This window comes from Podarcis melisellensis (assembly GCF_964234715.1).
Source record: "Podarcis melisellensis genome assembly, chromosome: 1".
Taxonomy (NCBI): Eukaryota; Metazoa; Chordata; class Lepidosauria; order Squamata; family Lacertidae; genus Podarcis; species Podarcis melisellensis.
In genome coordinates this window covers 56012275-56034863 of record NC_138528.1, presented here as the reverse complement: position 1 = coordinate 56034863, position 22589 = coordinate 56012275, and the positions used below count along the sequence as shown (strand labels likewise).

General features: G+C 41.2%; 1 protein-coding gene across 15 annotated transcripts in view; it reads left to right on the top strand.

Moving 5' to 3' along the window:
- The window catches only part of CD44 (CD44 molecule (IN blood group)), a 68606-nt gene that overhangs the window by 21883 nt on the left and 24134 nt on the right, over nt 1–22589 (top strand). For 12 of the 15 annotated variants that reach the window (XM_081891260.1, XM_081891250.1, XM_081891263.1 and 9 more), the window contains exons 2-8: nt 8554–8719; nt 14574–14710; nt 15807–15878; nt 17624–17794; nt 18080–18205; nt 21703–21807; nt 22198–22326. In XM_081891260.1, the coding sequence (XP_081747386.1) occupies nt 8554–8719; nt 14574–14710; nt 15807–15878; nt 17624–17794; nt 18080–18205; nt 21703–21807; nt 22198–22326 (906 nt within the window). The remainder of the gene's footprint in view (nt 1–8553; nt 8720–14573; nt 14711–15806; nt 15879–17623; nt 17795–18079; nt 18206–21702; nt 21808–22197; nt 22327–22589) is intronic. The other 3 variants (XM_081891253.1, XM_081891254.1, XM_081891255.1) reach the window with 2 other exon arrangements.

Below are 22589 nucleotides of genomic sequence, written 5' to 3'. Positions count from 1 at the left end.
TATGTTGTGGCAAGAGTTTCCTTTCCCTAGACAATGGCTTGGGTCGTTGACACGATCGCCCCTGAGACCCTCTCCTGCTTTGTGGAGCCTGCTTGGTTCCCTGGTATTCTCCAGAACTTTGGGCGAGGACACAAGCTCTCTGTGACTCGTTTGCAAAGCATTTTGAAGATAAAATCACTTGTATCAATCAGGATCTTGACTGCTGCTACAGCAGATGAATCTCCACCCCCTGTCTCTCCCATTTCCTTATTTGTCATTCTCATCATTTCCTCTGTGGGTGCCCTCTGTCTTTGAGCTTTTTGCTCTCCTACTTTCAAGGCTCCTCAGGTTCTGGGAGATGGAGGGGCTGGGATGCTTTCTAATGACACCGTGTTAGTCAGCTGCCGCTCCACTTCTGCCTCCTCCTGTCCCATTATTTCCCAAATTTTCCCCTCACCTGCCTCTGAGCCGTGACCTCCCGCAAACCACTGTTGTGAATCTATACTGTCTTCCTCTTCCCTGGAAGGGTTAGGTTGGGAAGGCTGTCTCCACCATTCCTTCAGCCCAATCCCTGACAGTGGGTGGCATCACTTTGCGGTGGTTCTGGTCCTACTTGGATGGTCGTTTCCAGAGGGTGATGTTTGGGGAGTGCTCTTTGGCCCCGTGGACTCTTCAGTGTGGGGTTCATCAGTGTTTGATTTTAGTGGAAATAATGCTGATTTTCTATGACCTTTTAGATAATTTTTGTGGGAGAGGAGTTATTGGTTCATTTTTGTTTTGTGTATTTTGTGTTCACATTTTGTATTTTTCTGTTGTGACCTGCCCTGTGATCTTTGGATGAAGGGCAGTGTACAAATTTAATAAATTGTTATTGCCATCAAGGTGGCATACATCAGCTTTTGCTAACTTGGTGCTCTATAGATGTTTTAGAGTACAACTCCATAAACCCCAACCTGCAAGGGTTACTGGATGTTACTGGTGAGAGTTGGTACCACGCTGGTCAAGGCTAGCACATGTAGTTTCTCCATTCTTTAGGTAAGCCTGAGTCACAAGTGTATGACCCAGTGTCATACAGTGAGTTTCATGGCCTAGTGGTGATTTGTCTCTGAGCATATATTGCCAGTCTAACTGCTACACTGTGCTGGCACGTACATCACTCTGTGGTTTGATTCATGACGCCATTCTCTTTGAAATTGCTAGTGGACAAAGAATTGGACGTTGCTTACAGGAAGTAGAGCTTACTGGTGCCCTTCAGCAAATCAGTCTCTCTTAGCCTAAGTCTGCTGTTGAAGTCTTCGCTGATATCGTCTTCTTTGGCAATCACTCATACCAGAGTAAGATTGTCTTCCATAAACTCGGTCTTAACAGTGACTCCATAAATGACTGTGGAGGCCAATTCTGGATCCACACGTCCTTCCACAGTGAGGACATAGGTTTCTGGGTGGGAGTTGATCACGGTGAGGGTTTGCCAAATGTGCCTTCCTCTTAGCATGTTTCTTCCTTTCATCCTGAGTTTGCGCGTAAAAGTAAAAAATCCAAAAATGCTTTTTATTAGTGACACCTCAGTGGCAAGTAATAGCAGGCAGACAAGACATTCTCAGGCACAGGCTCAAGCCTCACCAGCAACCAGAAAACAGAGTTTGCGCGTCTTCAAAGCCCACGACACCTTTGGTAAAGGCTGTTCTCCATTTGGAGCGCTCGCAGGCCCAGTGTTTCCCAGTTATCAGTGTTTATACTTCATTTTTAAAGATTTGCTTTGAGAGATACTTTAAACCTCTTTTGTTGAGCACCAGCATTATGCTTTCCATTTTTAAGTTCAGAATAGAGTAGTTGCTTTGGAAGACGATAATCAGGCATCTGAACAACATGACCAGTCCAACGAAGTTGATGTTGAAGAATCATTGCTTCAACACTGGTGATCTTTGCTTCTTCCAGTACACTGGCATTAGTTCGTCTGTCTTCCCAAGCAATGTGTAAAAATTTTTTGAGACACTTCAGCATATACTTCAGCATTGGTCTAGGCATGGGGCAAAATGTGGATATTAATGCTTTAATATTTAAATGCCATGGTTTATACCACTTGTGCTTATTGTCCACGGATAATAAACCATCCTCCATGTAGATGGAATAATCATACTCAACTTAAACAAACCACAATGGGCGACAAACAAAGCAGATATACTCAAGAAATGCAAGTCGCTTGAGGTGACTTTCTCAACAAGCTAAGAAGCTAAATGGGAAGACTGCACCCCACACAACACCCTGTGGAATTTTACTCAGACGTATCTCCATGTCACCAGTCATCCTGTCTGTGGTACTACTTTATTACTCATAGTTGTCTGTAGCCATTATCCAGTGGAACATCTAATCCTAAATACGCTTGCCAATTCATATTTCTGTGACATTTGTGGAATCTCTCTACAGTATCTTATTATCTTAAGTTTTAAATGCCACACTTGTTGCTAGCCAATCTTTTTTGGTAAAAAGATGCTGTCACCCTCTTGAAACAAACAATACATTTGGAAACAAAATATATCTTCCTAAAGTAAAATATAAAGTAATACAATGGTCTCAAGCTGGTTCATGGATGATGTCTTTGGGGACAGGCTCACCTTTAGAAACCCGATTTTTGTTCAGCTTCAATAGAGCAACTGAAATATTGGGAAATAGTTATTCTTTAGTCACCATGGGATGTTTGTTTTAATTGCTAAGCATTGCCAGAAGTAGTTGTGAAGCTCAGCTTGCATTGTAAAGAGCAATCCTGCTTTGTGTTTAAAGTGTTTTATTGAGAACCAGGCGGAAAAGTAAAACACCTGGAATGGTATTGCACAGTATTGTGTATAATGCTGAATTTCTATTTTGATGTCTTTCAACAGTGGGGTGTAAATAAATTAAAAAGATGTGACCTTCCTTTTGCCAATGCATTGTAAAAAAGGGGGGGGGGGTGGAATGGTCCCGGTTGTTCATATATTAATGCAAGAAAGAATTTTTTTACTAGGTTATGTAGGCCTGGCCACTGTAGTCACTGGAACTAAAGCATGCAGTTCCACCCACTTTAAAGCACAATAATTTTATTTCAATGAAATTTGGGATTGGTAGACTTCCTTTGTGTTGCACCCAATGACTTTTCTCCTGATAGTGATTATATTAAACCATCTGGCATATCTGAGTCAGGAAACGGAAACCAGATTAGAGAAAAATGTAAACATTAATCAAAGTTGGATCTGAGATGAATTTCATACTACTCAATGCATATTTTCCTTGTATTTATGTGCTGTGAAATCAGACATAATTCATCAAGAAGCCATTGGGTTATTCAAAGCTTCACACTGCAGCTTGGTTTTATCTGTAGCCCAAATAAATGGTAATGAAGAAGACACAATTGTTGTAATGAATCTGATTTAACATATACATACTGCACAAACAAATATGAGCGACCAAACTAAGGTTCGTGAACAAGGTGTGTTTGAAAAGCAGTTGTGTGGGTGTGATAAATACTTTCAAGGAGCCTGAAGTTTGGGACAGGGAGGTTAATGAGAGCCTAGAATTACTATAAATGTTCCAAGTTGCCAGGCACATCTGTTGTTAAAGACTGTTACTGGTAAATGGCCTAAAATGGCTAGGAAATAGATACCGTACCTCTGTGAAATGTGAGAGCCAGTTTTAGCAGAAAGCAAGTCTTTCTCCCCCACTCTCCCTGAAACAGAAACACAAATTGCAGTTTTGAGTGGGGCAGAGAGAGAGGACCAGCCTTGAACTCTGGAAAGCACCCTTTTGGGGACTGCCTCATTCTGCAGAACCGACAAAGGGCAATAGATTTTGCTGTTTGTGGTAGATAAGCTGCGCCTCCACCAAAGCTCAACCTCTGAAAGGAAAGAAAAACCAGCCAAACTTAGTACAATTCAGAGAGGCGAAGCACATATAACAATACAATTAGGCAGTTTGTGGGAGATGCGTCTAGTGGGCATGCTGTAATTTGACATAGGAACTGCAATGGGAACTTAGCCATGCTGTCTGATAAGGAAACAACCTGTGGAACTCCATTTTAACCTGGTTCCATTTCCAGATATATAAAGATTCAGAAAGCAGCATAACTAAATGCAAATGGTTTAGAACAGAGGTGGATGTTATTTTTCTCCAACCATATCTTCTTTGATTATTTGCCATATTGGCTGAGGTTCATGGGAGTTCTCAACAGCACCTGGGAGGGCTACATGTTCCCCACCTCAGAATTCAACAGACTGAAAAGATAATTTAGCTCATGCTTGGTTGTACAGAAGCTTTACAAGATACTAATCCATAAAATGCCTATTGGTGCTCATATTCAGGGACAAATAACACAGCACAACAGCTTAAATCTGAATTCATGTCAAACATATAGAAGAACTATGCTTTGCGCCATCAAAACCCTAATATTATTGGAGCTTACAGGCTCCACTTCTCACATCCTGCCCATGTCTCAAACATTCTGCTCTGAACCGCAGAAACCAGAAACGAAAATCCCAAAGTTAGATGAGCACTTCCTGGTCCCCATGGCAACCATCTGCAGTTTTGCATGCTTAAATACTAGTTCTCTTTGCCTTTTTTCCATGAAGCAAAGCAATATTTCTGCAAATACTTTGCTGCTGCAGTCACTTTGATGTGCCTACACATCTCTTAATTACATGGTGCACTAAGTTTTAAAATATAAAATGGTAGCCTGTCTGAGTTTGAAACCTGCTGGTTCTGTACTTAAAAAGGAAAGAAAAAACACAGAGGGAAAAATAACCCTCATTATTATTAACATTCAACATTCGCCATAGAGAAGCAATGTTTGCATATACTTATTTCAAGTAACGGATGCAAAGCCAGGCTGTTGTGAATGATTAGCTCTGTGTGGTTATGTTAGCAGGGATGAAAAAGACTCTTCGGCTCTTACATTTGAGCCCTTGGTTTCTGAAAGCCTCATGGCAATTTCCTAAACAAATATCACTTCTTTGTGGGAAAGTTGGGTGTACTGTATCTGTTCCCCCACGTCTGCATTCACTGTATGCAGTGGCTTCAGGACATTGTCCCTTACCCATGATGAAAAGGAGGCCTTAAACATGTTGCTTTACGCAAACTAGACACCATTTTCCCACATGGAAGGTGATATCCATTTAGAGTATCATCATATGGGAAGTGTCTTTAAAACAAGGCACAGAAATCTCTCTGGAAGAGAGACAGTCACTTGGAAAGGATTCAAATGTGTATAATTCAGCCTAAACTGCAGCTTTTCCTGAAGAAAAATAATGGCCAAGTGACAAAGAATGGAAAATCATCAGAGGTGCTGACAGAAGTCTAAAATATTGTATAAGATGATAAGATATGTTGTATGACTGTTGGAACTGATATGTTTTAAAAAAATCAATAAAAATGTGTTTAAAAAAATAAAAAAAATAGTGGCCATTGGGAAGCTTATTGTAGTAGCATTTATAGGGTTGCTTAACCATCTCCCCAGCAGCCATTTTTCCTATACAGCTTGCAATTTCAAGCCATTGGAGATGTGGTTGGAAGCAGGTCAGGTGGAAACAAAGACCCAATTGTTTCCTGCTTCTGCCAGGAGTGGGGCTTTTCAAATCTGTGTAGGGAAGGAGCTAATGGAAGGCAGGTTCCTTCTTTAGGTGAGGGCAGAATCACTGATAATTCTCCATCTTGCTTCTGTCATATCCTGCCACAGTAGTTGCCAGCAGGCATCAGAAACACGGAGGGAGAAGAACAAGGAATGTGGCTCATGGAGGCCAGAGGGATAATTGTTCCTGAGAAAAACTAGAGTTGCGGCCTGACTTCAACCATCTGGTGGACGTAGAGTTTTGTTGCTACTGTCCTCAGAGCTAAAAGCTTTTGCTCTGTGTTAGGACTGAAATGTGAATCCGTTGCAAATTTCACTTCCAATTCAGATGGACCCTCAGTAGGAAGTGCAGCAAAATCCCTGCTTCATTCTTTGTAAGGGATTGTTGCCACCACTTTGCCCAGTTCCCCTTCTTTATCAGCCGTGGGGCCTACAGCTGACTAGCAATGATCTTACAGGGCGTTCTGCTGCAGAGGTTACAGGATACAAGGCAGACAGAAGAAAAGGAAGACAGGCAAAGGCTTGGCTACAAAGGCTTGTGCTTGTGGGTTAAGAATCTCCATGCTCTTTAAAATGTGAAACATGCTCAGGGGCATTTCATGGTTTCATGTTGAATCACCAAAGTCTTATGGGCTGGCCGAGATTAATGATTAGGACAATTACAGCTTGTTGTGCGAGTTTTGCCTCTCTTAAGAGCCATTATTAAACAATATTGGCTTCCAGCTATGGAACATCACATGGTGTCAGGAAAACAACATTGCCATGCCAGTGCCTGCCAGCTATGAAGGACAAAGGGAGAAGAAAAAAGCTGGGGCCCAATTTCTGATTGCATTGCAAATGGGATGGAACACTTAGGCAACACGAGTCTATCATGCTTAATGGATCAGCAACGGACACCATTTAAGGGCACTTCTCTCAGATCACAACTGAGAGGACTTCCTTTAGGATTTCCACTGGCTCCTACTCTTATCTCCTTAACAGCAGCTTTCTCTGCAGACATTAGCAGGTGATATTTCCATGCTGTGAGAAGCATTACCCGCTCCCTACCTCTGCTAAAGCAGAGACATCACCTTGCCAACAAAGGTCCATATAGTTAAAGCTATGGTTTTCCCAGTAGTGATGTATGGAAGTGAGAGCTGGACCATAAAGAAGGCTGATCACCGAAGAATTGATGCTTTTGAATTATGGTGTTGGAGGAGACTCTTGAGAGTCCCATGGACTGCAAGAAGATCAATCAAACCTCTCCATTCTTCAGGAAATCAGCCCTGAGTGCTCACAGGAAGATCCTGAAGCTGAGGCTCAAATACTTTGGCCACCTCATGAGAAGAGAAAACTCCCTGGAAAAGACCCTGATGTTGGGAAAGCACGCAAGATGGAGAGCACAAGGAGAAGGGGATGACAGAGGACGAGATGGTTGGACAGTGTTCTCGAAGCTACCAGCATGAGTTTGATCAAACTGCGGGAGGCAGTGGAATATAGGAGTGCCTGGCGTGCTCTGGTCCATGGGGTCACGAAGAGTTGGACACGACTAAATGACTAAACAACAACAACCTCTGCTATAGTCTGTCTTTCTTATTAGGGAAGGAGAATATTTAGGATGGTGCTAAGGGCCTTAGAAGGACACCATTTACCTCCTGTATGTTTGATTGCACGATATTTTCTGACACAATGGCTTATTTGATGTAAAGCCAAATTATTGGAGAAGGGCTGTAGTATTAATACTGAGAATGTAGTCAGGAATTAAGCCATGATTTTTAAAAACCTTCCAGAGAGAGGGAGAGGGAAAGTGTGTGTGTGTGTGTGTGTGTGTGTGAAAGGAATGCTTGGCAAAAGTTGTGGACAACTGCAAATTTGGCACATGGACTAGTCTTTACTAATTGTGACTTTACTAATTGGTGAAGCACAAGTACAGTGGTGCCCCGCGAGACGAACGCCTCGCAAGATGGAAAACCCGCTAGACGAAAGGGTTTTCTGTTTTGGAGGTGCTTCGCAAAACAAATTTCCCTATGGGCTTGCTTCGCAAGACGAAAATGTCTTGCGAGTTCCTGCGGGTTTCCCCCCTCCCCCCCTTTTCCTAAGCCGCTAAGCCGCTTAACAGCTGATCGCTAAAAGCAGCTAAACCGCTAATAGCGCTAATCCGCTAAGCTGTCAATGGGCTTGCTTCGCAAGACGAAAAAACCGCTATACAAAGAGCCTCACGGAACGGATTAATTTCGTCTTGCAAGGCACCACTGTAGAGATTTATGCATTTATTTATTCCTTGGTACGCTTGACAAGGCCAGTGTTGCCTTCGAAAGGGGAAAAAATAAACGGAAAGAATGTTGGGTAAGAATGCCCCACTTGCTCCCGTGTTGGAATCCAAGTACAGTTGAGATTCTGCTTGTGGAAAATGTATCCTTTGCACTTGCAAATGCTAGTTCTCCTTATTAAATAGTGAGCATTCCATGCTTACAAAATCCTCAAAACCCACCTTTGCATTTCAAACTAATACTTATTTCAAACTTGAATGTAGATATGAACCTTGAACATTGACATGTTCTGTTCAGCAAATTTTTCTGATGCAAAAAAAAACAACACAACATTTTGAACCAATGCCAGTCCTTAGAGAAGGTTTATGCTAATGTAAATAGATATGTTTCAGATTATATAGAAGGTATTATCAAGAGGAAACTAACTCCAACATGCTCCTGTCATGGAAAACTTCATTTGTAACATGAAAGAACTACTTATCATTTCCAAGGCCCTTTTGTGCAGTGCTGCCCACGAAATTCTGAGATACGTCTTGAGTGTAAGGTCAAAAACGTAAAATCTCTGCTCCTTCCAGAATTGTATGATTTGCTTAAAGTGCTTTTGGTTAAATAAATGGTTCTGTAATGCCAATAAATTTTTTACTAGGATTTTGAAACAACCAAACATCTGATATGGTATTTAAAATGTAATGGCCAGTGTCATTGTGTAATCAGTTCTTTTTCTCTAATTCACAGATTTGAATATAAGTTGCAGATATGCAGGTGTTTTCCACGTTGAGAAAAACCGCCGTTATAGCCTTTCAAGAGAAGAGGCCATTGAGCTTTGTAAAGCTCTCAACAGCACCCTTCCAACATGGGACCAGATGCAGAAAGCTTATGACCAAGGATTTGAAACCTGCAGGTAGGGAATCTACAGGTGTACTTTCAAAAAGCTTTGGATAGTTTGTTTTTGGGAATTGAAGTCCAGTAACATCTGGAGCAACACTGGTTCCCCACCCCCTGTCTTAGAACAAGCCCGTAAAATAGAACAGCATAGTAAGCCCACATCTTTCATTCAGCCCCAAGGGTTACACCTACCAGCATATCTGAAAATTATGTATAGTCAAACACTTGGAGCTGCTCCACGGCAAGCAGGTGAGGGGGGGAGAGAGAAAATATCTCCAGCACTCTCAGAGCTGGTGTGCTGAAGGGGCCTTGCCCAGCAAGCCAGGTGGAACACTTAAAAGTTCTTTTTGCACCAGGTCCACTTGGCTTACCCAGCCTGAAAAGAGCTTTTAAGCACTCGGCTGTGCTTGTGGGGCAATGCCTGCTCAGTGCAATGGTTCCAGAAGGCTAGGGATGCTCCTGCCAGATCTCACTGTGCATCCCATAGCGTGCCGAGCAGGTGTGGCCCAGCAAGCAAGGTGGCGAGCTTAAGAGCTCTTTTTGCACTCCATAACTCCAAGCAGACTCAGCATGAAAATTGCTTTTAAGCCCTCTTCCGCCTTGCTTGGGGACTTGTGCAATTTCAATCAGCCTGCCTTCAACTACATATGGCTGAAATTGCACAGGTCAGATGCACGTAAGATGCGGGATTAATGTAGCATTACCCCATGTCAGATGGAGAGACTGAGAGAATGATGTTTTGTTTGCCTTAAGGCCACCTAGGCAGTACCCAGCCAAGGCAGGATTTGAGCGAGACTTCCCATCTCTTGCTGCTAATTACCCTGTTAGTCACTTTGCTGTGCCAGATATCATCATCAGCAATGCGTATAAGTACAATAAATATTTACCAACATTCCTGCCCACCTGCAGAGATGTACGTGCCACAGGGCAGCTACCACATTGATCTGGCAGTTGGGTTGTCTGGAAGGAATTGTTACTTACCTTGGGCAACTACATGGAAGCAGAACCACAGCCTAAGGGCAACATATGCCTCATTAACTTAACATATTAAATTAGCTTAGGCTGTGTGTGTGGCACCATTACTAATAATTAAATTTTATGAACATGCAACTGAGGGAAAGCAAATTGATAAAGCACCACCTTCTTGTCTATAACACAACCACCTAAGTACTCCTAAGTCCATTCTGTCAAAAGGTTTAACTGCATTGCTTTTGCATCTTTATGATGTGAGTTTTATTGCTGGTTTGTGAGCTACACAGTGCTTGGACTTGTGTAAGAGTACTTTCAAAATACGCGGAGTAAAGGCAAATTCATTGGTATGGAAAGTAATCAGCCTAATTAGCATGGTAAGTAATTAGATTAGTTAGTTTCTGATGGTGCAATTGTTCAAAAATATGTAACTGTGTATGGAATAAATGTCAAGCAGAGTTATTAATAGTTGCATAGTCTCCAGGAAGCATTAGCAAAAGGTCTTCACAGTCTTGTTTTCCCTAAGGGCCTGAGTTGCATTATTATTCCTTTTTGCAGGGTATGGGATATAAATTAATGGGATAAACAGAATTATAGTAGAAAAATATGAAGGAACCGTCTTATCCAAAATAATGGTCAATGAAGTTATAGGAAAGTCTCTTCAGGCGCAATTGGCAAAATTCTTCTTCTTTTTTTTAATGCTGCATTCTGCCTTTTTCCCACACACCACCCCAAGCTGGGAGGTGTGGGGGAAAGCCCTGTTGTGTAAGTCCTCGTGCAGACTTCTGCTAGCAGGACTCATTAGTTGAATCCTGCCCAAGGAGCAAAAATGATTTAACTAATTCCTTTTTATTTTTAGCCCATCCTTCCCAAGGGGCTCTGGAAAGGTTATTGCAACTCTAGATAGGGCCGGGATTGTGTGCCTTCTTGCAGTAATGGCAATAGTGAGACTATCTACCCAGTAGATATTTTTTTCCTATATTTAAAGTATTCGAACAGAACACATGTTCTCTTAGATCACTGCCACATGTAGTAAGGATGAGATGGAACCTTAAAGATCCTTCTAAATTTCAAAACTTTCAAAACGGAGAGATTCTTTCCATAATGGACAGCTGAATATCCCATATTATGATGTATTTTCTTATGCAAGGGGTTTAAAAGATTAGTATGGTGCCTAGGCTTGTTACAGAGGATGAGACGGTTCAGGGTTGCTTTGTACATACCATGCTAACAACCCTGGCAACTCTGTCACATCAGACATGCATTGGCTCTGAAGAAACAGGTTCTGGTTTGGTAGATAGTGTTGTTGGACTCACATTGGCAACAGCATGTTTTGCCAATGTTTTGCAATGCAGTGACCTTAATAGTACAGTGGAAATAATTATGATCAAGAATTACTCATGTTTCTACGGCCCGGACCGTGGCTCAGTGAGGAAACTGGGACCTAACTCTTGTGTTCAAGTTCCACAACTGGAAGGGAAAAGGCTCCCGAAACTGTGTGTTGCATGATATTACCTTAAGCCTTGCTAGTTTATGGGAGATGATTTCTGAATATTTAATGCAATGAGTGCCTAAGGAAGATCCTAATTCAGGTCATAATGAAAGGGTGTAGGGTGAAACAAGAAGAGACTGGTCAGGTGGGGGGCGGGGAATCAGAGCTTCTGCACCTTTTGTGGGGCAGGGAATTTCTACAGGTTTTAAGGCAACCCATTAGAGAAGCCCTGTCATATTTTGCAGGAAACTAGTGCCACAATGCCAGTGTCCCTGTGCATTCATCTGAAAAGGGCTTCACTTTCTGCTTGAGTTGATCTGTTACTAAAAAGACATTGCTATAGTACAGTGGCCTTACTGTACACCTCGGAACAAAAGAAGTAACACTTTAACAGCCTGATTCTACACACATTTACTTGGAAATCAGTCCCAGGTTGACAGGGATCACATTAATGGAGTATAATTTTCTGCACCTCAATCCTGAACCAGAGGGTTGTATCCAGCACTGCATGAACAGCATTCCATTCATGAAATAAGACGTTTTATTCTTCTCCTGTCTCTGCACAAAATCAGTGCTAGCTGCTACACAACCTCTCTTAGAGGTTGTGCAGTGGACTGCAGAGAAGGGTGGAGAAGTCTGTTGCACTAGTGGGTGATAGTTGCACAAATGGACGAGCAGCATTCTATACAAGCCAGAGTTTCAGCAGTGGCTACCTTAGGGCCTGTCCAAATTTCTGCTTGTGCCTCTGCTTCCCCCCCAAGGAAAACCCACTCTTTACCACTGAACTGGATCAAACGCCGATTGGGTTTTACGCAGATTGATGCCTTGCCTACAATTCAGCAGGTTTCAAATGGAAAACCTTTAGGACCTGTGCTTTCTATACAGAGAGTAAGCGGAAGTGTAGATCAGTCCTTAGCTGTCTCTCCCCAATCAAAAGCCATTTTTAAAAGGAGGGGGGTGCAGAGATGTTGATTAACTTTTAATAAACCTTTTTGGCAAAGAAGATTTAAAGGAAATCGGTACTAAATGTACTAGAAACTCAGGATAGTACTGCAAAATAACCTTCATTTGTTACATAATTTTATTAACCACATGTTCCACTGAAACATTCATTGAATCAGTTTATGGAGTTCCATATATGCTGGAAAGCCCTATGCTCAGTACAGAACAGCAAGGGGGACGTTACTTATTTTAGCCAGCATTCCATGTGTAGATTATTGCTACATTTCAACATTTTATTGAAGCTTTGCAAAGTTTAGAGCGTGGTATGTTTTTCATCATCCTTGCTTCTCCTTCATTGTTGTGCTCTGCCCTTTTTTGCAATAACCTCGTCAGTTTCTTCTGCTGGTAAGTTAGGAAAATATAGAGACTGGGTTAATGGAACACAGACCGGAAAGAGATTGCTTATAGCTCCCTAGTATAACCCTTTGTGTAAATATGGGGCCATTCACCCTTTAATATTTTATCCCCACCCACCACAGTGACATCTGGAATTCAGAACACAGCAGCTTGCACAGCAAATAGCTTTAGATGCTCCAAGACAGTGGGCCTGCCAATTGTGCTGCAGGAAAATTCCTTCCCTTTCCAAATCCAATGTCCTAATGTCATTCCTAATGACCAGTACACACCTGGTTACATCCAATTAATCAATGACGCCACCTAATAATGAATCAAGCCTTTAGTCTATCTAGCTCAGTACTTTCAGTAGCACCTTAGAGACCAACTAAGTTTGTTATGGGTATGGAGCTTTCGTGTGCATGCACACTTCTTCAGATACAGTGTGCATGCACACGAAAGCTCATACCCATAACAAACTTAGTTAGTCTCTAAGGTGCTATTGGCGCTGTGGGTTAAACAACAGAGCCTAGGACTTGCCAATCAGAAGGTTGGCGGTTCGAATCCCCGCAACGGGGTGAGCTCCCGTTGCTCGGTCCCTGCTCCTGCCAACCTAGCAGTTTGAAAGCACATGAAAGTGCAAGTAGATAAATAGGTACCGCTCCGGTGGGAAGGTAAATGGCATTTCCATGCGCTGCTCTGGTTCGCCAGAAGCAGCTTCGTCATGCTGGCCACATTACCTGGAAGCTGTACGCCGGCTCCCTCGGCCAATAAAGCGAGATGAGCGCCGCAACCCCAGAGTCGGTCACGACTGGATCTAATGGTTAGGGGTCCCTTTACCTTTAAGGTGCTATTGGAAGGATTTTTTTTTATTTTGTTTCAGCTACAGCAGACTAACACGGCTACCTGCCTATGACTAGCTCAGTACTGTCTAAGCTGTGTGCAGTTTGCTTTCTAGAATTTCAGATAGCACTGTTTCTCAACCCTGTTTCTCAACAAGAGATATCGGAAGTACATGGAGTCAGATGCCTGCATGTTCTTTCTTACTCAAATATTGTCCCTTCCATTTCCTACAATGAGCATTTCTATTTAAAAAATAAAACAAAAGCAAAACATCTGGAACCCATTGTCATGTACACATATTCAATATAGCAATATTAAGAATAACAATAATATGCCCATCTGCTGCTACACCTGCTGTCTCTAGAAGAGCAGAGTTTCTGGGACTCTAACTTGGACCTTCCAAAGCATTTTCCCAAATGGTTGAATCCACTGCAGTACTATAGTGCCATAATTGTTCTATAATTCATTTAAAAGATCTAGTAGAGTGCAGGATAGATCATGGCTTGAAAGATACACACACACACATACATCAATTATGTGGACAGAATCAGAGTCAGTCTACAGTAGTAGTAGTAGTAGTAGTAGTAGTTATATGCTGCCCCTCAGACTGAGTTGCCCCAGCTACTCTGAGCCCCTTCCACGAAATTATAAAACCACAGTAAAGCATTGAGCATTAAAAACTTCCCCATACAGGGCTGCCTTCAGATGACATCTGAAGGGAGGCCGTTCCACAGGGTGGGCACCACTACCGGGAATGTTGGAGGGGGATTTCCAGCCAGTGGCAGAGGACAGAGTGACTCCAGGAGACATAGGTGTAAAAACCCAAACTAAAACGAAGACTTTATTACTAAACAATAAACACAAACTCTGGTGGGTGTTATTCCTGCAGGCAGGCTACAAAATTCAGCTTTTTTTCCTTTATACCAACGGCCAGCTGCAGCCAATTAATCTCAGAAACTTCTTAAAGGTATACACATGTTTCTGTGCTGAATGTCCCCTAACAGAGAAGGCCCTCTATCTGGTTATGTGTAGTTTCACTTCTCGCAGTGAGGGAACTGTCAGAATGTCCTCAGAGCTAGATCTCAGTGTCTGGGCTGAATGATGGGGGGAAAGATGCTCCTTCAGTTTGGTTGATGTGGTTCCTTCACAGATGCTTTGTGGTAGTATATAATTCTGTGTACATTGGTTATATACCTAGATGCATCAATATGTTTATGCCTCTTTTTCCTAGATATGGTTATATAGAAGAAAAAATTGTAGTTCCTCGACACACCCCTTATGCGCTCTGCGCAGCAAACCACACTGGGATATATGTACTTTCATCAAATATATCCGACAAATATGATACATATTGCTTCAATTCATCAGGTATGTTTGGGTTTGTTCACATGCTTCCTAACAGAGATATTTTGCCGCCGCACATGCTATGTCTCAGTTTGTTGAAATAAATGTTATATCTTACAAAGCAGAATATGCAGGAGACATATGCTAAAAACAGATTTTTTTAGCATGTCTGCATAACTGCTGACACACCAAGTTGAACATATTCAACCAGTCATCATATATTGCGGCCCAACCCCTCCCCACTTTTTTGCAATTTCCAGCAGGCAACAAAAAAACCAGTATTTAGATTTGAAATGTAGAGGCCTCCTCATGCATTTGGTGTACTTCTCCACAAAAATTGCTCCAAAAATTGGACTCTACCCACTGCTTAATATATACTGTGGCAAACCTCAATAAATGGCTAAGGCCTCAGTGTACAGCTGTCGCCATCATATCCCGTTTGGCTAATGAAGTCTGGTGAATTTAGGCAACTGAGGCAGGATCTCAGTGTCCTGAGAAATAAACATTTGCATTGCGTCCAGATGGGGCTGATATGTCCTAAGAAGCTGACATGTGGCTGAACGGTGAGAGTCCTCTCCCTCCGTCCCTCCCCAGAAAATTAAATTTTCGTATGATGCTGGCTTAAAAAGCAGGAAAGGTCTAACTACAACATTCTTGAGTGTGTGGGACAGTTAGGAAGGAGATGATGCTTCTGATACACACAAACAGTTACAGGCCATGCAAATTTGGAACTGCTGTCAAGTTTTTAAGGATTTATCTGCTATACGTTCTAATAATGCATCTCAGCTTCTATTTTTTGACAGAAACTCACACTTAGCATGATTACAATCTGCATTTGTATTGGCATTGTTTTAAATACGTTTTATTACTTGTTTGTCAGCTTCTGTGGTAGGAAAAGTGGGATATAAATTTAGTAAGTGAGTGAATGAATGTAGTATGTATCCCAATTTCAAATTCAAGACCCTAAACCTACAGGTGTGGAAGACTTACTTTTGTCCATGGGATGGCTGAGTTCTCAGCTGAAACCTGTTGCATAGCCACCGCTTTAGTGTCAGTTCTCATTTCCTTTGTTGCTTCTAACAAAAATTAACCAGATAATATTTTGCTCTCCCCTTTGTAGAATCAAGGGACATAGTTTGTGACCCCGTCATAAAGTTATACTCCATTTGGCCTGATGAAGATAGCAAAATAGGTAAGAACTTAATGTCATACATTTTTGTGTTGAGCTATATTTTGCAGGCTCTGAAACAAACCTTTGCAAACCTTTAATGTGCCATAAGAAAGTATATTCAGAAAATGTGTATAGAGTTTTGTATACATTTTAGAATAGAATTACCTCCTATAGGTATTTAGTATAATCTAGTACAACTTCATGGTATAATCATCTGCCTGATTTGTTTTCCACTTATCTGCTAGAATTAGGCCTTATAAGATCATTTGGAGGTGATAAAAATCAGCCATATTATTATCAAATAAGTGAGAACCTGCAGCAAAATTTTGTGTGTATAGGTGTTTCTGCCCTCTACCCTCTCTCCCACTGACTATTTCTTGGCTTAGAGCCTTTGAAGCACATGCATTAATCTCCATGTTCTTTTTGGTACATTACAAGAAGCATTTGTGCATCTTCTTCCTTGATGGATGTTTATTTTAACCTGCAATGTCTGCCTTGGTTGAATCCAGAACACATTGTCAGACTTGAATAAGTCACTGTATTGGATAGTTTATCAAACATACTGATTATCCTGTCAACGATACAATGAAGTTGATTGTTACAGGCGGCAGACAGTTCTTGAATGTAATATTCACGAGACACAATAATTGTTTTAATATATCTAAATAACTATCAAACTGTCTATCAAAAGCACTGAAGATTAGAAAGAAATAGTTTCAAGTTGTGGCAAAGCACATTTAGATTGGCCATTGTACAACGAGCAGAACAACTGGAAAATGAAGGAGCGTGTAACACCTCTTCCCCTGCGATCCTTTAAATGATAATCTGTCATGGATAGTTCAAGCCTAGCAAATTGTTCTCCAAAGGATTTTTGCTACATACTCCTTCTAACCGATTGGGTTTATGAGTCTCCTTCAAAAAGTAAGCACCATAGGGAAGTCTGCAGGTGCATGGCCTTCTATATTGTACTTTGTTGGAAAACATTTTACTATCCTAGCAGCATATGCCATTGCATAGACAGTGCATGCAACAATTCAGAGTACAAAAAAGTTCCCACAGGGCAGAGTGTGCACGATAACCACAAAATGGCTACGTTTTACGAAGAAGAGATGACTTGTACAATGTGCATCTAACTACTTTGTACATAAAACATTCTAAAAGTGGTCAGGAGAGTATAACCACTTGTTTTCTTATATGTATGCATATGTGGAAAGGTTTTCCTCATCATTTGGCAGGATCTTGACATTAGCCCAGTTTGGGCACAATGCTAACCACAGTTTAGGACTATGCAAACAATCCTTAGGCTTGTACACTCCAGCTTTCTCTCTCCTCCTCTATCATGCCCATGAGGAGATTGGAAACACCCATTGCTTCTTTTTAATTAACTGCTGTTTATCATTAAGCCTAAGAAGGATAAACTGTGGTTAGTCTAAACTTAAATTGTTTTTTAAAAACAAACCAGAATCTAATCATAGTTTATCATCCTGGCTTGTTTAAAAAACCATAGTTTAGTTTGAACTAATCAGAGTTCCCGATTCAGATGTAACAATAAACACTGGTTGCCTCTTCGTAGAAAAGATGCGAGTATGTAAGTGTGACACTCACTGCTGCTTAAAACAAGGTTTGAACTTGGCTCTAAGTAGTTGAAGGCACAAGTTCTGTGGTAAGTTACCACATGGGAGATAGTACTGCAACAGGACAGCTATCTTGCTAGAAATGTTTCTCTGTTCAGCTATGTTTAATTCTTTACTTCCTCTTTCCGACAGAAATATACAATCCTGATGGATCACACTATATTGATGGAGAGAGATTCACAAAACGGCCACCCATTACTGAAGATGAAAATATTGGCGGCAGTGGTTCTGCAAATGACAGATCAACGACAGATCCCAATGTTATCAGTCCGGGTATCTCGTCACGTTTTCCTCATCATACAGGTATCACTGGGATTTACTACTTAAGTCATGATGTGAAAAAGTAGCAACTATCAATGAGGATAATTTACTTCTGCCATAAACAAAAGAATATTGTAAATGATTCATCTAACATAGTGCCGATAAATTCTAGAGTAGTGCCCTTGTTAGTCTATTATAGCAGAAACTAGAGTACTGCTCCAGTAATATAATGAAACAATGCACAAAGCTGTTCGAAGAATTCATAATGAAAACAGTATGGGTCACTCATTTATCCATTATGCAACTCATTTATCTATTATTACACAGATGATGGTACTTTTACCTCAAAAGAGCCTTTTGCGGGGAAGGATGAAGATGCAACTGATGTTCCAAATACACATGATGGCCACCATGAAGGAGGACATTCTAAAGACCAGCAGCCCCAAAGTCCTAGTAAGTGTAACAATTGTATTAGGTATATTTTATGTAAACTTTCCTGTGCTTCTGGAAGAAACAAGAAGGGAAGTCTGATGTGTGGTAGAAATAAGATTGAATAAGGATTAGTTTGCACAATCTTTATGTTGTGTAGTTGTGTACATTGTTGCAGTGGTGAGCTCACGATCAGTGTTGCTCTTTGTCCCTAGTGTGGCATGTCTGATTGGTCCAGAGGCATGATATGTCTCCCTCAAAAAAGGGAGGACTGATCTCATGGTTAGTGTACGTATGCTGGTCACAAATACATTCTACTTGTAGTGGTGGACTGTACGTGGGCCTGATACCCACTCCATGAAGCAGTGCTATGTAGAATGTACAAGTTTGCCAAATCTAGCCTCTACAAGTCTGTGTTTAAAGTTGTGATTAATTAAACTATTGCATTAATATCTCCAGTGTGCTATTGTGTCAGATGTCCAAGAGTTCTGGAAATATGCAATTAGTCTCTTCAGAAAGCTGTCTTCCATTTGTGAAAGGCATTTTTCCTTTTGATACATACTGCATGAGTATGTGGTTTTCAGTTAATTGAGGCCATACTGTATATCCAACCTCGATAGCGCATTGAAAAGATGACAGAATGGTGCTTGAGGATCCCTTTTTTTTCAGTTGGACAGTATAGAAAAACTCAAAAATATTCATTGAAAATCTAAAGGGTAGTTCTATGGCTATTTGTTTGAATTAGAAGAAGTCTAGATTCATCTGGTCATCTCTCAGGGATGGAGAGAAGCCTCAGTTTGAGATTCTGTGATCCAGGTTTTTCTGGTAGGAGTTAAAAATGTTGCTTTCATCTTGGAGTTCTTTGTATGCACTTAATTTTGTGTCTCATTAAATGTGTGTGTGTGTGTGTGTGTGTGTGTGTGTGTGTGTGAGAGAGAGAGAGAGAGAGAGAGAGAGAGAGAGAGAGAGAGAGAGAAAGAATATGAATTCTCTGACCAGAGCCCAGATGATTTTGATATCTCTCTGGATCACCACTTTTCACATGAACTACTATTAAGGCATCATTTTCCTTTATTTGTATGATCATCTCAATACATGCAAGTTGGGCAGCACTACCATTTAAATGGGCTTCTTTTGATCATTCACTGAAATGTACTTTTTAGCTGCTGAACGATGTGGTTGACACTGCAACTTTCTAGATAAACCTATTTAGGTTTACTTTGGGACTTCTTGAAGAAATAACGAGCAAGAAGGAAATTAGCTGCATCCTAGTAATAAAAATGCATTTTAATGGTCTCATACAGTAGTGTCACAAGTTATTTCCTGCTTCTTAAAATAATGTTAATTCCCCTCCTCCCTCAGTGCAAGGTAACTCCTGATGTTGAGTAAAATGTACAATTTGCACTGGTGGTGGTGACTTCCCTTCATGTAGCAATGCATAACATGGAGAAAGGCTTCACTAACAGCTGAAGCTCCGGAAGCAGGGGCAGGGCATGAAGGTGCTTGAAGGAAGATTGGTATTAGGGATGTGTGAAATATGTCCTGCATGCTGGGACAGCAAGAATTTGAGGCCAATACCTGCAAAAGCAGTGTGTTTGAATCACCAGCTTTACACTGCGTGCGTATTGTCATTCATAACTGCACAATTTAAATTTTTGCATCGAAATGTAGACAGCAGTACAGATTTGAACCAGTTTTGCCCATCACTTGTACAATTGCCCTCACTGGAAAATCTTGTGCAATTCACACCACAGCTCTTTCTTTTCACAGATAATAGTTGTGGGTCTGCTGCTTACATGTCATTCTAACTTGCAACAGTAGATTTGTGGAATTGGCAGCGGAGCAGAAACTTGTGAATACGTGTGCGTTTCTAATCTTGATCTCAGCTTTCTCGCTTCAAGGGTGGTCTAAGGAATTAATAGCGATTGGAGATTCAAACCAGCTTTTTGAGAAATGATGGCAAGTTCATAAGCTAGATACTCCCAAACTATATAAGTTCATGAAAAGGGCAAGCTAATATAAGGAGTATTAAAGAGCCAGCCAATAAAACCACTTAGCACTAATCTAATTAGTCCACTAGCCTGGACCAAACCAGCTTCTTGATTTTATAAATGTATAATTAATGGTACTTTAAAATTGCTGCAGCTGTTTGATCTAGAATTGGTTATTTATTTATTTATTTGGTCTCTTGTTACAGTTGTCCGTGTTGCACATTATCACCAGGATATCATCTGTAAAATAAATAATTGTTTTAAGTTGTTCTGAATTTTGAGGCTGAATAAAACAGTGGTCTTTTCTCTGCAGTTCTGCTCTATAACTAGATCAAAGGTCATCCTGAGCCTGTTGATCTGTGCACTGGTGCAGCCAGGGGTTGGGGGTCTTCCTCTTAGCTGCTTCATCCTCTTGATGCACCCCTGTTGTTTCTGGGGGTCTTTGTGTTTGCGAAACAAATTCTCCTGCCTAAGATTTCTATTTTGTCAACCAAACTGCATTCCAACCAAACACTGAATACATTCTGTTGTATGCTTAGTATGTATCTATACCATACATTTCTGTACACTAAACTTTGGTTAGATGAAACCTTAAGTTTGGGAAGAGGCTTCAGTTGACTGCTAATCCTGCTATGCTTGTGTTGCTTCTTGGGGAATGAACCCATCTGAAGTCTAGTTCCATGCTTCATTTAAGAAGAGGCTGGATGGCCATCTCTCATGGATGCCATGGTTGCAGCCTGCACTGAGCAGTGGGCTGGGCTATATTACCTGCAATACCCCTTCCAATTTTGTCTGATTCTGTGAACCTAATAGATAATTACTGATTGCCAGATGATAATGAATGTCGCTGTACTGGAAATCATCCAAGAAAATGGGCAATGTTACACTCTGGGTGAAGGATAAATGCCATTCCTTGCACGTTTTGGGAACTCAAAGCTGAAAACTAAGAATTGCCATTCTTAGAAGAAACATGAAAGCAACAAGCTGTCATTTGGGGGAAAAATACATGAAAGAATTTCCAGCATGAACATCTTTGCTGTATTCACTCTCACATTTTCCATTGTGCTGAAATGGAAAGATACTGCTTGGTTTGTCTTCTCACCAGTGAGATTTTTCTTTCTTCTCATTGATCTCTTCCTCTTCACCAAGGCTTTCCCCCCTTTGGATTGCTGCTGCTTTCCCTTTTATCATTGAGAATGCTCTCCATCAGGTTTACATCTCCTCATCTCACAGAGTGATGTAAATGAATGGATGAGGAAATGATAGCGCTCTTCTCTTTCTCTGCACTGCCACAAGGAAAAGACCAAGACTCAGCACTGGAACAGAAGTAAATAACGAAGGAAAATGTTCAGCAAGTAACTCCTTAAACCATCCTCATAGCAGAAGAGGGAAGATCCCACGATGGGTCCATTTGTGCTCTAGCACAAGAGCACTAAATTCCAGTTTTGCTTTTCCAGTTATGGCTAAATATTCAAATGTGTTGTGGATAAAAATGAAAATCTTTACAACCCTTTAACTTCATCACGACAGATTTAGACTCACATGAGGAGCAAGAAGATCCAACAGAAGAATACAAAACACCTGGACTCGAAGGGGATAAGTATGGCAGAAAAACTCAGCTTTCTCCTAGTATCAGTAAGCATAATTCTTTTTACTGGGAAAATGGCCTTGTAGATATTTTCTGAAGCTTACTCATACTTGCTTATTCTCCCAACATACACTTAGCCTTCACATCTTTAATTTGCACTCACATTATGCATACCATTTAGTGTGTTATTCTGGCTTCTTTTCTCTCTGTTGGTGCCCCTTCATATATTTCCCTTATTTTGGATTATGGCCAAGCTGAGAACTATTTGCCTGTGTTGTATAAACAAACAACAAAATCAACGCCATTCAAGAACACAGGACGTGATCCTTCATTCTCCATTAAGAGGAAGTCCTGGTGATGGTGATGGAAGACAGATTAATGGAGTTAATCTGCCACAGCATATATCCAACCTGTTAGTTACTCTGCCATCATTACAGCTGGTGAAGTGTCAAACAATGAGAAGCACCCTGAAAACTCTACTCAAGTTCGACAGGTTCCTGAAGAATTCCCTTTATGGTGGCAGTCGGAGGAACACAAAGAAGCGCGCAACGCAACTTCCAGGAAGGGTAACGCCTTACAAATGTTCTAGTCAGTTTGCCATCCCCCGCTCTTAAAAATGCTTGGGCAAGAAACTCATCTTCTCAATGAGAAGTTGCTGCTAGTCTTTTGTCTGCTGTGACTGAAACCAGCATTGCAGCCACCTCCAGCACAGTGACTGTTGTGCTTGAGCACTGGCAATATGAGCGGATGCGGTCATGTGGCGGCCAGTGGCATGTAGAACAGTGCACAAGTTGACCGCAGGTCCTCTTTTCTCCAACCACTTGTACCA